Source organism: Felis catus, chromosome B3 (genome assembly GCF_018350175.1).
Source record: "Felis catus isolate Fca126 chromosome B3, F.catus_Fca126_mat1.0, whole genome shotgun sequence".
NCBI classification, from domain to species: domain Eukaryota; kingdom Metazoa; phylum Chordata; class Mammalia; order Carnivora; family Felidae; genus Felis; species Felis catus.
Window position 1 is genome coordinate 61197231 of NC_058373.1, and position 17382 is coordinate 61214612.

Sequence of the window (17382 nt, forward strand, 5' to 3'; positions counted from 1 at the left end):
CTTCAGGGACTCCTCGAGGAACAAGGCAGGCCTGGAACCCATAGGGCATGCTTACCATCGCCTGATACTTCCAGCTAGTTTGCTGTCACCCAGGAAGCTTTGGGGGCTTGATGGTGTGGGTCAGGGCCTCTGTCATCTCTGAGTCTGTTGAGCATCTGACATCCCCTTCAACACAGGTGTTTAAGCTCACATCGACTACATCTGGGACAACACTGGGGACCTAAGTGTGGAGATCACTTTTTTAGGATCTTTCCACATCTCAGGGTCACTCAGAGAGCTCACCGATGCCAGCTTTAAGTCTCTTTTCTCCCTGTGCTCTCACGGACCAGGCTGGCTGGGGTGACTCTTAGCTGTAGCGATAAACTGAGTGTATTGTGAAGGCTTTTGCCCAGTGCTGGGAGAGGCCCACGACCTGCTGGTGAAGCAGCCTGTGTCTGCCCTGCATCCTTTTGCGAGGGAATGTGATTTACCACACTGATAGGTGCAGACTGGAGAATGAGGAGAATGCTAGCAAAGCCACTTTTGTTGCAGACTCACTTGTCCTCGGAGAATTTGGCCCCCTCAGCTGATGAGGTGGCAGCGTTTCAACAGCAGAGGGCAGCAGAGCCGTCCCCCACCTGCTCAGCCCACCTGTAAATTGGAGAACTGCTTCTAGTGAATTCTGGGAGGAAGTGGGCAAGAGATAGCCCAGCGACAACTGGGCTGGGAACTGACCTTTGTAGCTTGGGAGGGAGAAGTTCCAGGATCCAGGGCTCAGTGGCTTTGATGGATACAACTGCTGAAGGGTAAATCTTTACATTCCCCAGTGTGTATTCATCCCAATAAAAAGATTTCTGTTTTGGAGAGAACTTGGTGGAGGGGCAGAGATGGCGGTGGTTTAACTTGTACCCCACACTCCCTGGTCAGGCCTTGGGGGTGAAGGGTACCCCAGGGATGAGAGTTTAGGGTTGATTTCCTATGTGCCCTCCGGGCAAGGGTGGCTGCTTGCTGTTACTTCCTGTCCACCCCTGCAAACATGTGGCCGTTTCTTCTTGCCAGCTTTCCAGAGGTTTACAGTCTGAATCCGCGAACCCTGCAGGCGGGTGGAAAGTTCAGGCAGACACCGCCCTCATTCGTCTGCTTGGCCAGACACAGGAGCTTTGTGTGCGCTCAGAGCTCAGGCTCATTCATGAGGAAATAGGGTAGGTGTCCGTGCACCCAGGGGAATCCAGACTTGTTTACCCCAGCAGCACTCAGATTTTTGTGTAGGCTGCCTGCTCTCTCCTCCTGGGCTTTGCCTTCTCAGTTCCCCCAACTGACTGCGATACTGGCCATAAGAGCCCACGGTGTTGGTAACATTGTTTAGAGCTGGTTTTGGAGTGAATTGCAGGTGACCACGGTCTGTCAGGATAGCGACACACAGATCAGAATGTGTCTAGAAACCAAGCCCACACCACACTGAGACCTGGCGGCCCCAGAGTTTGCTGAGAAGACTGTTGGAGGCACCTCTCTAGAGGTCTGTCAAGCCGTTTGGCTTTCAGCTCTGTCCCTCCATGTGAAGCTCAAGGCTCTGCTTCTAAACAACAGCACAGGATGTCTGCCCTGCTGGTACACTCTAGAGACCACAATTTTGACTCTCCATTGGAAACAACCTAAATGTCCAACCACATGGGACAGGGTAAAGGCAAAATGGCCCAGCTGTACAGTTCAATATTAGATAGCTATTAAGATGAAGAATAAGATTGTATAAAAGTTATTATCACAGAAAGATGAGATACATTTTTTCTTAAAAATCCAAGTTGTCAAGCAGTGTGGTCTTAGTTCAGTTAAAGTGTGTGTGTGTGTGTGTGTGTGTGTGTGTGTGTTTATGTGCATGTGTATATTTATAAAAATGGCTAGAAATGTGTGCTCAAAAAACATTAGCAGAAGTTATTGCTGGGGGGCATCTGGGTGGCTCAGTCAATTAAGCATCTAACTTTGGCTCAGGTTATGATCTCGCGGTTCATTGGTTCGAGCCCTGCATCAGCCTCTGTGCTGACAGCTCAGGACCTGAAGCCTGCTTCACATTCTGTGTCCCCTCTTTCTGCCCCTCTCCTGCTCGCTCTCTGTCTCTATCTCTGTCTCAAAAAATAAACATTAAAAAAAATTTCTTTAAGAAGTTATTGCTGGGTGATAGAGTTATAAGTGATTTACATTTTTGGTCTATCAGTTTTTCCCCAAATTTTTACAACAAAAAAGTGTGATATTTATGATTGCACAAAGTTTTGCTTTTTATTCCCCCTCCCTGCCTATCACATTACTTCTCCCCAGAATAGTCAGGTCTGAGGGGTATACGAAACCCCTTTTACTCAAGAGTCTCCCTGCCTCATCTCCAGAAAATTGTACACCTGGATGGCCCCTTGCTGGCCTTCTAGAATTTTCCTAACAGAAATACTTTACATAAAGTCCATATAAAAACTTGCATATCTGGAATTTTCTGCATTTATTTGGCAAAACTGCTGTTGAAGACACTTTTCAAAGATCATAAAAAGTCACAGGTAACTCTCACAATTCAGACAAAGTTTGTTTTCTTGCAACAAACAGGTGGTGTGTTCCCTCAGACAATGAGGGGGTGTGCCCCCTAGCAACCTGGCAGCTGAGGAGAATAACTTTTCTCACCTTAGATGTCTGATGTAATGGTCCCTTTCCTCTCTGTCTTAATTACTTAGCTTTTCCATTTCTTTTTTTTTTTTTTAAGATTATTTATTTTAAAAGAGAAAGCACATAAGCTGGGAAAGGGCAGGGAGAGAGAAGGGGAGAGAGAAAATCCCAGGTAGGCTCTGCGTTGTCGGCACAGAGCCCGACACAGAAACTCAAGAACCAAGAACAAGCATCCAGTGCTTCACCAACTGAGCCACCCAGGTGTCCCTTAGCTTTTCCATTTCTAACGACTTTCTTCTATTTCATGTTACCATATTTTCACTGTAAGCTAAGCCAAGTCCTTCTTGACAGAAGGATCTAAAAAAAACTAAAAAACTAGAACGTTCTCCCTCTTTTATATCATAAGCTCCCTGAGGGCAGAGATTATGGCTCTTCATGGTTATATTATCCCCAGGCTCCAAAACAGGGCCTGGCAAAAACAAATGCCCAGTAAATGTTGGATGGGTCAATGGAGGAAGGATGGATGGATGGGTGGATGGATGGATGGATGGATGGATGGAAGAATGGACGGATGGATGGATGGGTGGGTAACCAAGGAGAACCAGAGTAGGAGGGACTATTTCTACAGAGCTATCCACAGGGCTTGTGTGGCATCTATAGTCAGCTCCTCCAAATCAGGCAATTGTTGTCCTAGGACCCTCCCCATTGCACATGTTTCTGCACTTCTGTCTGCTGATGGGCCTGTTCTCCTGGGTTGTGGAGCCTGGACCTGCCCTGAGCTGGCTGGTGATACTCAGCTCTATTGGCTGGATTTCCATTCGCCCTCCCCATCTCTACTCTTCTCCTACTTAGCAGTCTCAACTGTTACTTATTTGTACCTTAAACTACATTTTTTTAACTGATCCAAAAACAAAATCCTTAAATAATTGTTTTACCTAAATCGGTCCCTCTGACAAGCTTCATGTTGCAGTACAAAGAGCATTAGTCAAGAGGCAGGAGCCATGGGGTCTAGTCCACCCTGTGTGCTGTCCGTAAAACAGAGTTATTCAAAGTTGCCCTTCCTTACTCCCAGCATTGTTGTAAAGATCAACAAAAGTGTATCATAAGATCACCTTAAAAGATAAAATGCTAAATCTCTAGAGCACTTAAAAAAAAAAAAAAAAGGCAAGGTGCCCCTGCGTGGCTCAGTCAGTTTGGAATCTGCCTTCCACTCAGGTCATGATCTCACGATTCATGGGTTCAAGCCCCACATTGGGCTCTATGCTGTCCTCTCAGAGCCTGCTTCAGATCCTCTCTCCTGCCCCCCCCCTCTCAAAAGTAAATAAATAAAAACCTAAAAAAAAAAAAAAAGGAGGGGTGCCTGAGTGGCTCAGTCAGTTAAGCATCCAATTCTTCGTTTTGGCTCAGGTCATGATCTCACAGTTCATGGCTTCGAGCCCCATGTTGGGCTCCATGCTGACAGTTCAGAGCCTGGAGCCTGCTTCGGATTCTGTGTCTCCCTTTCTCTGTCTGCCCCTCTTGGGCTCATACTCTGTCTCTCCCTCAAAAATAAGTAAACATTAAAAAAAAATTTTTTTAATTAAAAAAAGGCAAGGTTGAAGGAAGTTTACCTAAAAGCCCTAGGATTATCACTTGTGTGGCCACTAGCCAAAGATTAGCTACTATTAAAAAAAAAAAAAAAAAAAAAAAAAAAAAAAAAGTTGCATTCCATGCATCTTGTTTCTTATTCTGAAAACCACTCCTATATCTGGTGAATTCAGATGTGGGGTCCCCACCAAAGAGAAAGCTCTGGAACAGCCCAGGAATGGGATGTCTACTTAGAGGAGAATTCTGACTCCCACTATCCCACTCCCTATCTGCTTCCTTTTTTTTTTTTAAGTTTCAAGTTTTTATTTAAATTCTAGTTAACATATAATGTAATATAGGTTTCAGGAGTAGAATTTAGTGATTCAGCACTTACATAGAACACCCAGTGCTCATCACCAGAGCCCTCCTTAATCCCCATTATCCATCTAGCCCATCCCCAACCCACCTCCCTCCATCAGCTCTCAGTTTGTTCTCTATTGTTAAAGTCCGTTTTATGGTTTGCCTCTTTCCCTCTCTTTCCCCCTCCCCCTGCCGTGTTCAACCTCAACCCAATCTCAGATACCTCCAGTTACAAAAAAAGACTAAAAACAGTCCTCTCTGGAAAAAGCCTTGCCAACCTTTATGTGGGTAGAAGACACCCCTCTGTCTCCAATGCTCTGACTTACAGGAGAACAGATGGAGTTAAAGGAGAAGGAAAGTCTACTGGCCAATACTCTGAAAGTGACTGGTTGGGTACCAGTAACCCAGAGGATACCAAAAGAGACCGATATGATTTCATTACCATCGGAAATGAAAGTGATTACGACAGCATTTATGTACACACCGTGTCTCCTTTCAAGTTTATGATTCCCCCACAAGACCTCAATTCTCATGCCCCCTCCCATCAAGGCAGAAAATCAGGGCAACAAGGAGGTGATAGTGATAAGTCCTTGCTGTGAGAGCTGTTTGTCAGAGACCTCTCTCAGTCAGTCAGTCCCTGGAAGGCGGGTTCAGTGCGTGGAGGCAGGGCCACTGGCTGGCCAATATGCTGATTTTAGCATCATGCTTCTCAATATCCTCATACGGAGTCCAGGACAAGTCATGCTGTAGCTTACAGGTGCCAAGGAGGTCATATGGACAACTTGTCCCCTTTGGAGAAATAATAGAAAAATACTGCTGACCACTCTCCCGTTTATAAAGGTAATAAATGTTGCCAGGTTTTTTTACTATATTACAAGCTACATGGTGCAAGTCAGCATCTCTGCGAGCATCTTCCAGTACCTTCCTGGCTGGTTCTTATAAATGTTGGATTTGCTCAGCTACGACTGTTATTTTGTTGGTGGCATTTGCTCGGATGACTTCGTCAGCCTCCTCGACCCGTAGCTGGCTGAACTCTTTGGTCTGCGGGGACTCCCCCCCGACTGCCCCGGCGTTTTGGCATCCCCCATGACAACAGCCGACCCTATCTGCTTCCTGAAGAAAGGGCATGTGACCAAGTTGTGGTTTTTCCTTTTGCAGGAACAGCTCGAGAACTACGACTTCACCAAATTCCACTCGCTGAAGCCCAAGCTGATCGAGGCAGTGGACAACATGTTGAGCAGCAAGATCTCGTCCCTGATGCACCTCATCAGCCAGGAGGAGATGAGCATGCCCACGCAGCTCGTGCAGGGCGGCGCCTTCGACGGCACCACCGAGGGCCCCTTCAACCAGGGCTACGGGGAGGGTGCCAAGGAGGGCGCCGATGAGGAGGAATGGGTGGTGGCCAAAGACAAGCCCGTCTACGACGAGCTCTTCTATACCCTGTCGCCTGTCAATGGCAAGATATCGGGCGTCAACGCCAAGAAGGAGATGGTGACATCCAAGCTGCCCAACAGCGTCCTGGGCAAGATCTGGAAGCTGGCGGACTGTGACTGTGACGGCATGCTGGACGAGGAGGAGTTCGCACTGGCCAAGCACCTCATCAAGATCAAGCTCGACGGCTACGAGCTGCCCAACAGCCTGCCCCCCCACCTTGTGCCCCCCTCCCACAGGAAGTCCCTGCCGAAGGCCGACTGAGGGGTGGGCCGTTCACAGGGCAGGCAGCGGGGGGGTAGGCATCAGGGACCTGTGCCTGAGGCCCGTGCCACTGCTGACTCACTGACCCTAGCCAAGGCACTGCCCTCTCTGTGCCTCAGTTTCCCCACCTATGGAATGAGGAGGGCACACACTGGACACTAGATGAGGTTCTTTCACCTTTAAAATTCCCCAAGTTTCTATTAAAATATTGGGAGGAGGGCGTGGATAAGGAGATTGAAGGGTTAAGAAAAAAGAGAAATTGACCAAAGAGTACTCCGAGGCCTGGAGAGACCTAGACGTGGAAGCGGGCTATGCACAGCCAGACAGCCACAGGGAGTGAGCCGGGGGCTTTTCTGGAGCAGGGGGAGCCTTCCGCACTGGACCACATCATTGTGCACCTGCCTTGGCCCCTGTCTGTCCCTTAGAGGGCACCCAGAAGGAGCAAATTGATCTTATTTATTTCATTTCCTGTTGTATTGAGAGTGGAAAACAGCAGAGCACAGAGCGTTTCTGCTCTCTCCAGACCGCCTACCAAAGAGAAGACTGCTTCCCCTGGGGGTGAAAGGAGAGTCCCCTTTGCCTGTGTGCACCCCTGTCCCTCCTGCAGGCTCTAGCAGCACAGGCAACCAGGCCAGCAGAGAGCATTTGTGACACCCGACACCCCCCTGACTAGCCCACCCAGAGCTCCCCCAACCTGGGCCCTTCCCAGCAAAATTGCATTCGGTTAGGAATTTGGAAATCAGAACCTTTATTAGCCCTTGGCAAGATTTCTAGTATTCAAATTATACTGGAGTCTGAAGGTTGGTTTTTCTTACTGGTCTGTCCAGTAATTTGTAGCAAAGTCTATTTATCATATTCAAACTATAGTAAAGGAATGAGGTGGTTCTCTGTAGTCATCAGTGTGGTGACAGGTCCCCAAGGCCCCTTGGACGATGGCAGGATTTAAATTCAGCAAAACCATGTCTTGGTGCCTGCAGCGTGCTCGGTCTGGGGACACAAGGGAACGAGAGGTGAGCTTGCCCCAGGGTGTCAGGTAGAAAAGGTCATTCTCTAGCTTTAGACGCTATTTTTATAAAAGAAAGAGAGAGAGAGAGAGAGAAAGAGAGAGAGAGAGAGAGAGAGAGAGAGAGAAAGAAAGAAAGAAAGAAAGAAAGAAAGAAAGAAAGAAAGAAAGAAAGAAAGAAAGAGGCATCTTTATTATGTCCAGTTTTTCTTTCTTACAGGAAAAGCCTTTATACAAACAGGATGGCATCTTTCATATGAAACCTTTTTCTTTAAAAGGCTGTGAGGTTCAAACCATGCATGCCCCTCACAAGGCAGGATTGGGGCACATCCCGCACGTGGATTCCTGAGTGTTGTGTCTGAGTCCTGGTATAAACCTCTCTGGTCCACACACTCCACTGCCTGTCAGATGGAAGTGGTTAATGCTCACTACCACCTTCCCTCCTTCGTGGGCTGCAGTTTGGGTATTCATTTCATCATTATTTATGCAATTAAAAAAAGAGAGGCGCAAAATGGTGATGGCTGCACGGCATGGGGCCCCACCAGCACCGAAGTGAAATGAAGTCAGAACAGTCCCGCCTGAGCCTTCCAAAAGCCACATTTTTTTTTTCTGATGTTACCGGTGATATCAGGGTCAGAAGTACAGAATTAAGAGTCAATTTTTTTTTTTATTTTGGGGAAGTATTTATCCAGATGCCAGCCCTCGCACTCCCTAGTTCACTTTTTAAATAATGTCATTTTAAGAGAAATAAATTCATAATATGATTTTTAGTCTTAATGAGCACTTTTAAACTCATTAGAAACCTATAGAGGTTTATAATGTCACTACTCTCATATTAGCAGATGGGTTGGTGAACGCGTGAGGACTGCCCCAGGGTGTACCCACAAGGGAGCCCACCAAAGGGCAAAACAGAAAAGAGAGAATTCATCGGTCCAAAGGTTTAGAGGTGCCAAGGTTCGCTGATTTTCCACTCAGAACTATCCTGCTCCTTTAATCTTCTCAGTTGTCATATATAAACACATACACATACATACACCACATGAGTATGTGTTCTTGACACTTGTCAACATGCATATATGCAGATATGGCCAAGTGTCGTCTGTGCAGAGACATACGGGAAAACTATATTAGAGGACCAGCAGACTGAGGTGTCTGCTTTCTACAGGAAAGGAAACTTCTTTTGGTGGTGTTGTGATCCCTACCCCATACGCTCAGGTGGGACAACATCAGGCAGCTGCATGCTTTCCCTGCTGAGAAAGAAAAAAGAAAAGAAGTCACATGCCCACTTTTCTTAACATCTCTTACAACATGAAGTCAGTCATCACGAAGAGTTGATTGGAAAGAGCAATGCCCCTGGAGGACATTAGGGATGGCTGCTAAGGCTGAGGACCCGTATCTTCCCAGGACCCGCACAAAGTTCCCGGAGTCTGCGTCCAGAACCCCTCCTCGTGCAGCAGGGCTGGGGGACGGCAGAGCCCTCCCGAATCTGTTCACACCGACCCAGCACGTGGCCCTCCCCACACCACCCAGTTTTCAAAGCACCCCCTCCCCGGAGTGTCTACAGCTGGGCGGGGTAATGGAGGCAGGTAAACTCTAGCGCTGTGACACTCCCCACGCTCTCCACAATCCCACGGCAGAAACTCTGCTTTCACAAGATGCTGCATAACACAAACCTCTGCAGCCTTGAGTTCAAGAGAAAAAGCAAGTTCAGGCTGATCCTCCCGAAGACAGCTTCCAAGTCGTAAGCCTACTAATGAGGCCCTCCTGAACCTACCTGCAAAGAAACGTTGCACCAAGACCTATCAAAAACCTTCAGTTTCGTGGCGACGTGGGGACGCCCAACCTGCTCCAGCCTCAGGCTCCAGCCCAGCATTGTACACCGATACCTTCCTTACTGCGCTATGCAGGGCCCAGGACTGGTTACTCTTCAGTGGGGAGGCCCGTTCATTTAGCTGGCTCCCATCCCTCCAGGGCTGGACTGGGTTCTCCTTGGAGCCCTTGTCATTATGCAGCAATCACATCTTTGGATTTGGAGGTGTGACTCCTCCTGCAGGATGGCAGGCCTTTGAGGAGCTGAATTCTTGTGTGTCCGGGACTGGGTTTCCAGGTGGGTCAGAGAGCACATGAGGAGAAGCCAATGCCTCCCGCCCTCCTCTCGACCCCTGCTCATTTTCGGCCCACTGGAGAAGCCTCAGCAGAACCGTGGCCCCACTGCCGCTGAGCACAGCCCTTTTTCATGTTCCGCCGGTTCCCCCGGGGAGCCGCCTCTCCACCACACCAGGAAGGTCTCGTACCGCAGTCCGTTGTCCAGCGTGGGGTTTCACCACCAGTCATGGCCCGACTGCCACCACTGGGACCTCCCCACTTTGCACCATTACACGCCTTCGGTACTCCCAGAGCAGTACCCCAGACGAGTTGTCTTGAAGAAAAGGGAAGCATTTAACAGCGGCACTGTGTATTTCCTCCGTGGAATGTAGCAGAGAAATAACCTTCTTAGGACAGATAACCACTGAGTTTATCCAGGTGAACGTGGGCCTAATTTAAGAGTGTATCAGGTTACATGTCAATTAGCCAATGCAGTTAATACACAATGCTTCTATTTTTTTTTTTTTTTTTTTTTGTAATCCTGTTTCCAGGTGTCAAATAAAAAAAAGACACAATCTGTTGATCAATAAACTTGTGAAAAATTCGCTAGCTTTCCTCCATTGGCTCTGGCTTTCCCGTGACTGTGTGGCAGTTGTCTCAGCAGTAAAGCAGGGATCCAAGGCGTTAGGGGGAGGGTGCCTTCCTGCTGCGCACCATCCCTGTGACCCCCAACTCTTCCCGTGTCCTCTAAGCCAGGACATTCCCCAAAATGGGCCATCTTTAGCCGGAAAGCAACTCCATCTGCTCCCCAGCAGAGGTCAGGTCCGGGACCAAGCCCCAAGTGAGGATGACTGGAAAGCTGGACTGGAGGAACCACGGAGACAGACCCTTCCGAGGCTAGGGAGGGCATCACTGAGCATTCTCAAAGGAGAGAGCACCTGCCACGACGTCCTCTCCAGTTTGGAGGCAAGTCCCTGCGCCTGAAGCTGCAGTAGTGCTAGGGTTGGAGCCCCCTGGCTGGCACTGTTCCTGCCTCTTGTCACCTCACAGGTGCAGATACACATCCCCAGAGCAGACACCTGGGTTTTTCCTGCTGTCATCCACCTACCCTTGTGGTGACCAGACCTGGAATTTCCTTCTCAGAGCACTCCCCCACTCAGTCTGAGCCACAAGCTTTGGGTGAGATAGACCCCCCTCCAGGTGGGTCCTGACTGTCTTGAGCCAATTAGAGTGTTTCATCCTCTGGTCACAAATTCAGGAATGGATATGTGGCTCAATTCAAGCCCATAAGAGCCAAGCCCCTCAGACGTCCCTTCCAGCTCTTGAGGGGGTGTTCTCTCTTTGAGCCAGGCAGTGTAAAGAAGCAAGCCTATTGGTACAACAATATAAATGGCATTGAGAGGGGTTTCCAGAGACTGGGGACAGGGGAGTGAGGTTAGGCTTGCAGCAACCACCCTCTGGATCAAGAAGGTGAAGGAAGCCTTGAAAAAGGCAGAGGGTGGGGTGCCTGGGTGGCTCAGTCAGTTAAGTGTCTGACTTCGGCTCAGGTCATGACCTCACAGTTCGTGGGTTCAAGCCCCGCATCGGGCTCTGTGCGGACAGCTCGGAGCCTGGAGCCTGCTTCTGATTCTGTGCCTCCCTCTCTCTCTGATCATCCCCCACTCATGCTCTGTCTCTCTCAAAAATAGATAAACATTAAATAAATAAATAAGTGTTTAAAAAAAAAAAAAAAAAAGAAAAAGGCAGAGGGAGTCCAGGCCTGTGGTGGCCTCATTTGAACTGGGGATCAAACCTCACCTGGGGCGACAGAGTGCCTAGTCCTAGTCAGTTAAGTGTCAGAGTTAATTTCAGCTCAGGTCATGATCTCATAGTTCAGGAGATAGAGCCCCGAGCTGGGCCCTGAGCTATCAGCACGGAAACTGCTTGGGATTCTCTCTCTCTCTCTCTCCCTTTCTCTCAGCTCCTCCCTGCACTCTCTTGCACTCTCTCTCTCTCTCCCAAAATAAATGAATGTAAGAAAATAAAAAATAAACTCCTCACCTAAAGTCCTCCTCCTGTCGACATTTCAGACCTCTGGGCCAATACATTCCTTTTATACTGTTTACATTTGACTTGAGATTTTAGTTATTTGCAACATGAATAATGCAAAACTATGTACTAACAAGGGATTCTCATTTCAGCAAGGGCTGCAATCAGTTACAGCAAAAGAGGAGCCCATGCTTGCTGCACGCACAGTGGATTAGCCGCATTCGAGCTCAGGAGGAAGAAACGCAGTTCCCCAGCACCACTCAACAACCGAATACAACCACCTCTATTGAGCTCTGTGTGCAAAGCATCATGCGCTCCAGCCTGCCCTCTGGTGGTCACATCATACAAGATGCCCCAGGCCAAGGGTCTCCATAGGAGGAGAAACAAGCTGCGAAGGAGGGGGCGGGTGGCAGAGAACCTGCTAGAAGAAACAGGATTTTAACTGGGGCTGATAGGACAGGAGAATGTGGACAATGAAAACAGAAGGGACGTTCTAAGCTGAAAGAGCAGCTGAAGCCCAGATGTGGGCAGGCAAGCTTTGGTCCTGTTCGGGCAATGGGGAGTCTTCATGGGTATGAGCAAGGCTGAGTTCTGGGAGGTAAACGGGGGCGGGGGGGGGGGGGGGAGGGGAGGCGGGGGGGGGAGGCGGGGGAGGGCGGTGCATAGGCTGATGTGCAGGCAGAATGATGAGTCAGGGGACGGTGATGGGGCCCTGCAGGGGCAGTGCAAGACAGGGCAGGAGGGTAGACCCTGGAGCTCTTGGGGAGCATGGAGCAACCCCCACAGAGGACTGAATGGATCTGGGGCTATGAGCGAGGAAGAAGCCCGGGCTCATGCCAACATCAGGATGCCAGCCAGTGGCAGGAGGGACCTCACAGGGGGAGGGCAGTAGAGGAGGAAGCTCCTCCCAGATGCAGGGGAGCTGCCCACCCCTCCCCCAAGAGCACCATGTCTCTCACTCCCAGCCATGGGCCTGAGGTTCCAGGGTGCTTTGTCCTGCTCAACTGTCAAGGGCAGGCTGCCATGCTGCTCCTCTCATTGTCCTTGGCTGTCAGGGACAGTGGCCTGAGCCTCTTCTCAGAGTCTCCTGGGCTGCTGGATGAACCTACAGACACCCACCCCAGACCAGTGACTATTACCCCAAGTTTAGCCAGACATTCTGTGAAGCCACTCAAATTAGAACTCTCTGGCATGCAGTTCAAGATTGCTCAGGGAAGGAAAGAGAGTTGCCTGCAGGCTCCCCCCGCCTCCACAGCTCGTGCCCTGAGCCACGAGCCATGAGACTTAGCCAGTTCTGTGGAAGCACAGGTGCTGGGGGCCTCACCGTGAAGCTCCAAAGAGTGAACACTGTGTCTCTGGCTTTGGAGAAGACTGTTATTTCCACAGCCTTTGCAGCTCCAAGTTATTCCTTCCCAAGAGGAGAGCTCACTTCAGAAAGTGGCCCCTGGGCATGAGGGAGCACCCACCATTCGGCCCTGGGCCAGGTCAGGGCTTGGAAAGCCAAGCCCAGAGTCCAAGGACTCTCCTCCATCTATGGTGGCATTCCCCTGGACAGGATGGGAGGGCTATGGCCCAGCATCCCTCCCATCCCACCCCTGTGGGTGCTCACAAAGAGGCCCTGCAGGGATGCAGAAGGGCAGTCCCAGACTGTGGGTGCAGAAGCTTCTGACCAGAGGCTCTGCCATTTGGATGCCTTTTACCTGGACTGTAACACCCCCACGGCACTCCCACCCAGAGCCAACTTGAGGCCCATCCCATGGGCCTCTGCATCTTGACAGCCAGGACCCCCACCTGACATTGGGGGCATCTGAGGTGGGAGGAGGATGAAGGAGGAGATCCTGGAGCAACAGTCTGGAGCATTCCTGAGCCACCCCCTCCCAGTCTGGGCCATGCCCTCTGGCAGGTGGGAGGACAATGCCGGCTGTGTGCCGTCACCCCTGCCCCACTCGCTCAAGAGGAGGGCCATGGCGTGGCCCCAGCTCCAGCCTTGGCCTCTCCTGTGGTTCTCTCCCTCCCCACACAGCCCCTGCTATCTGCCATTTCCATCCGTCCAGTAGGGTCTCCTTCCAGGCACAGACAACACCAAGGTGAGCGGTTTCCTGTTTCCTTTCTACCTGTGCTTTTCATCCCAAGGGGCAGCAGCCCGTCCCTGTGGTCCCAAGAATCTGAAAAGTGGGGTGGGGCAAAGGGCTCAGAGGCACTCAAGTGCAGGGCACCAGCTGGGAGCCCCAGAACCTTACCTGGCTGGGCCCCAAGTTGCAACCCCCCCACCATCAGATGTGGGGACAGTTCACACTCCTCCTCCAACCTCCATGCCCCTCAACATCTCCAGCTCAGAGAAATATCCAGTGGCCTCTTGTCCCCATAAGGCTGCAGGCCCCAGGGCTGGTCAGCCCCACAGTCCCCAGCAGCTCCTTGGGGCTACGGGGTGCCTGAAGCAGGGGACCAGCCACAGAGCCCCACGGTAGTGCTCCCAGCCCTGTCCGACCATGGACTCCGCGTATGAGATGAGCCACATTCGCAAGCTCCAGGCACAGCACATGCGGATGCAGGAGAAGACTTTCACCAACTGGATCAACAACATCTTCCAGCATGGTCGGGTGAGTGTAGCTGGGTGTGTCCCACAGCCGTCCTCTGCTGTCCCCCCAGCTCCCTGGTCAGTGGCCTCTGGGGGCCCACTGTGAGGTCATCTGGCTGAGACGTCTCGCAGACCCCAAAACACAGAAGAGTCCGGTGCTCCTTCCTTAAGGAAGACCCTCTGGGCTGTACCTCCCAGGTCCTGGGATAGGCCAGACAGGTGAGGGGGGCTGACCCTGTGCCTCTTCCCCACCCCTCCCAGGTGGGCATCAAGATCCAGAACCTGTACACAGAGCTGGCCGATGGCACCCACCTACTGCGGCTGCTGGAACTCATCTCGGGGGAGGCCCTGCCACCCCCCAGCCGGGGCCGCATGCGAGTACACTTCCTGGAGAACAGCAGCCGAGCTCTGGCTTTCCTCAGGGCCAAGGTGGGCACCGGGGAGGGGGCTTCTGGGCCAGGTGCTGGGGTGGGCAGCAGGGACAGGTTGGCCTACCAGATCTTCTTTCCTGGGCTGGCCAGGGCAGAGCAGAAGATCTGGAGCCTGAATCCGGGAATAGCAGCTAGGATACAGAGATGCAGAAAGCAAAGCCCTTCCTTGAACAGTACTCCCAGTTTAGAAGGCCCCAAACCGGTGGGAGCAGAAACAGCCTTCATCCCCGTGGGCGGGACTGAAATATGCTGTTGACTGAAACGAGGGAATCAGAGAATTCTCAGCAGGCAGATTCCGTGTACTTCTAACTTCTCCTTTCCTCAATAAGGAAATTTACCAGGCAAGACCCGTGGTAAGTGGGCCAGCAGATCCTGGATGCGGGGTTGGGGGAGGCAGGCTGAGGGTAGAACACAGGAGAAGAACCCTGGAAACTGAGCCAGGCAGCAGAGGGTGCAGGTCTTCCTTAGAGAAGCTGGGTCACTTAGCAACGAGGGACCACAGCAAACAGGAGGGAGGCAGAGTCTCGTGAAAGAAAGAGCCCAAAGAAATAGTCACTAAAAGGAGGCAAAAGCTCCAGGGACATGGAAGGACCCTCATGGCCAGTGTCGGGGGCTGGACAAGAGTCATTTATACTGAGAACCAGGTTGGGAAGCCCATAGGGCTCCTGGCCTCGGGGACTGAACCCATGAGGTGGCTGTTCCTGGAGGCTGCAAGCCACTGAGCTCGAACTGGCTGGGCTGAACCTGAGTGTCACTTAAGTCCTGGGTTGGAAGTCATAGCCCCTGGGAGCCTGGCATGCTGGAGAGAGGCCAGGGAGGTAAGAAACCAAAGCAAATAACAGGGGCACTGCGGTCCCCAAGCACAGGGAGGAGCAGACAGCTGACAGTCACAGAATGCCATGCTCTTTCTGGCCCCAGGGACAATAGCTTGTGAACCAGCCCCCTCCCCTCCAGGTACGTGGGAAGAGTAGGAGCCCCATGGCCCTCATCAGAGGCTCTGCAGCTCCCCCCGAGCTTTGATACATAGCAGGTCACTGATGCATAGTCTGTGAAGGTGACAGCTTGCCTCCACTGTACATACTGTTACCCCAACACAGGGTTGATGAGTAGCAGGATGTGGGGTGCACTCATTTCTGGAGACCTTGTCATTTGCTGGACACTCCATGCCAGGCTCTGGGGACCACAATCAGCAAAACCCAGACCCGACTGCAAGGGGTCTGCAGTTTCAGGGAAGACAACTGATTTTAACCCAGGTCACTGGGCGCCGGTAAATGTTTAACAATCAGCTCTCGGGGCAGAGGGAATAAAAGCCCTCGTTTGTAGCACTTGCCGGTTTCTGTGGCATTGATACCCCCACCACGGCTGATTCCAAGCTACCGGCGGGGTATCAGCAAACACCAAGCGGGAAGATCAGGCTTCACAAGCTGGTATGAGCAGACTCCAACACCCCACTGACCAGATGCTCCAACTCCAACTCCAAGCTGAGGTGAGCGCAGAAGGGCTCAGGCGTGCCAGAAGAGGGCTGAGCATGGGGTGGACCCTTCAGAGACCAGACAAAGTGTACCCACGGGAGTACCCAGGGATGCAGCCTCAGCCACCAGGCAGGTGGTTGGCCGAAGCCAGCTTCCCGCCAGGTCTTATGGGAGTCTCTCCTCTTCTTTCTCCATTTAATGCATACTTATCCATTACCCACTATATGCCAGACGCTCTGCTAGGGAGACACCAGGGAACAAAACCAAGATCCCCACCCAAGCGGGGTGAGGGGGCCAACCATGTGTGTTTGAGCGGGAGGAATTAGTCCTTGGGTTGTGATTTTGAATAAGGTGGCCATTGAAAGTACCATTGAAAAAGTGCTGTTTGATAAAGACTTAGAAGAAGAGAGGGAAGTAGCCATGTGGCTACTGGGGGGAATATTTTCAGACAGCAGGGGCAGCCAGTACAAAGGCCCCAAGGCCTGTGCTAACAATCCCAAGAACTGCAAGAATCCTACAGTCCTCGGAGCCCTGGGATCCAGGAGAGGAAGATGGATCCAGAAGGTGAAGGGGCCCAGGTCCCGTGCAGCTTTGATGTTTATTCTGTTCCTTTCTCCCCTCATTTGCTCCTCCTCCCTGTCCATGTGGCAAGATCTAGGGCAGCAGGTTTTCAACTTTCGTGCGTGGGAAGAACCCGAGGTGTTTGTCCAAATGCAGAATCCTGGGCCCTGGCCCAAGAGAGTAATCGGTGGGGCCTGGGAATCTGCCGTTTTAACAGGAGATGAAACACTAATGAAGAGGGCTGAGATTGAAGTGGGAACCAAGGACCCAAGCACCCCCTGGAGATCCCAAGATGCCCCAAGAGGCGGAGGCAGACAGCTGCTGTGGTCTATTGAGTTCATTTATTGACTATTTATGACTCCTCATTTCCAGCCCCCATGGCTGAACCACTGATCTTGGCCCGTGTTTACCTGTAGACCACACACAGGGAGTTCCCCACCCCAGTGGTCCAGCCCAGTTCACCAGGCTGGGGTTTTTCCCAGGAGGACTTGAGTCCAAAGCTGCAACAATTTAGAAAAGCTTCACCTGCCTCACCTGTGCCCCGCCTATTTCTCGCTTGGGGACGTCCTGGGGCAGGACAGATTCCAGGACCCTGCCATCTGGCAACAGGGGCCCTGGACTTTAGGTTACTCTGAGACTCCTCTGGCACACGGGCTTCACAGCTGAGCCCAGCCAACTGTGCCCACAGGTGCCAATACCCCTCATTGGGCCAGAGAACATCGTGGATGGAGACCAGACACTCATCCTGGGACTCATCTGGGTCATCATTCTGCGTTTCCAGATTTCCCAAATCTGCCTGGACAGGGTACGTCCCAGCCCCCAACGCCCAGCCACCCAGCCCAGTCCCCACCTCCCCTCAGGTCCCTGGGGACAGAGCTTTTCCACCTGACTGTTAGGGTCCCCACAGCAGACCCTGGCATTCACACAATTAATACCCACTCTTCAACCATGGGCAAAGGATTGAGAATGTCAGAGAGACTGTAA

At 51.4% G+C, this 17382-nt stretch overlaps 2 protein-coding genes across 3 annotated transcripts in view; both read left to right on the forward strand.

Moving 5' to 3' along the window:
- EHD4 (EH domain containing 4) overlaps window positions 1–9933 on the forward strand; it is an 87912-nt gene extending 77979 nt beyond the window's left edge. Inside the window, exon 6 of the mRNA XM_003987252.6 lies at window positions 5704–9933. Within this exon, the coding sequence (XP_003987301.1) occupies window positions 5704–6240 (537 nt within the window). The 3' untranslated portion in view covers window positions 6241–9933. The remainder of the gene's footprint in view (window positions 1–5703) is intronic.
- A 3035-nt stretch (window positions 9934–12968) lies between these two features.
- Window positions 12969–17382, forward strand: part of SPTBN5 (spectrin beta, non-erythrocytic 5) — a 47527-nt gene continuing 43113 nt past the window's right edge. The window contains exons 1-3 of one of the 2 annotated variants that reach the window (XM_045059497.1): window positions 12969–13956; window positions 14196–14363; window positions 17087–17203. In XM_045059497.1, the coding sequence (XP_044915432.1) occupies window positions 13846–13956; window positions 14196–14363; window positions 17087–17203 (396 nt within the window). In that variant the 5' untranslated portion in view covers window positions 12969–13845. Of the gene's footprint in view, window positions 13957–14195; window positions 14364–14892; window positions 15852–17086; window positions 17204–17382 lie in introns of those variants that run through there. The other variant, XM_045059498.1, reaches the window with a different exon arrangement.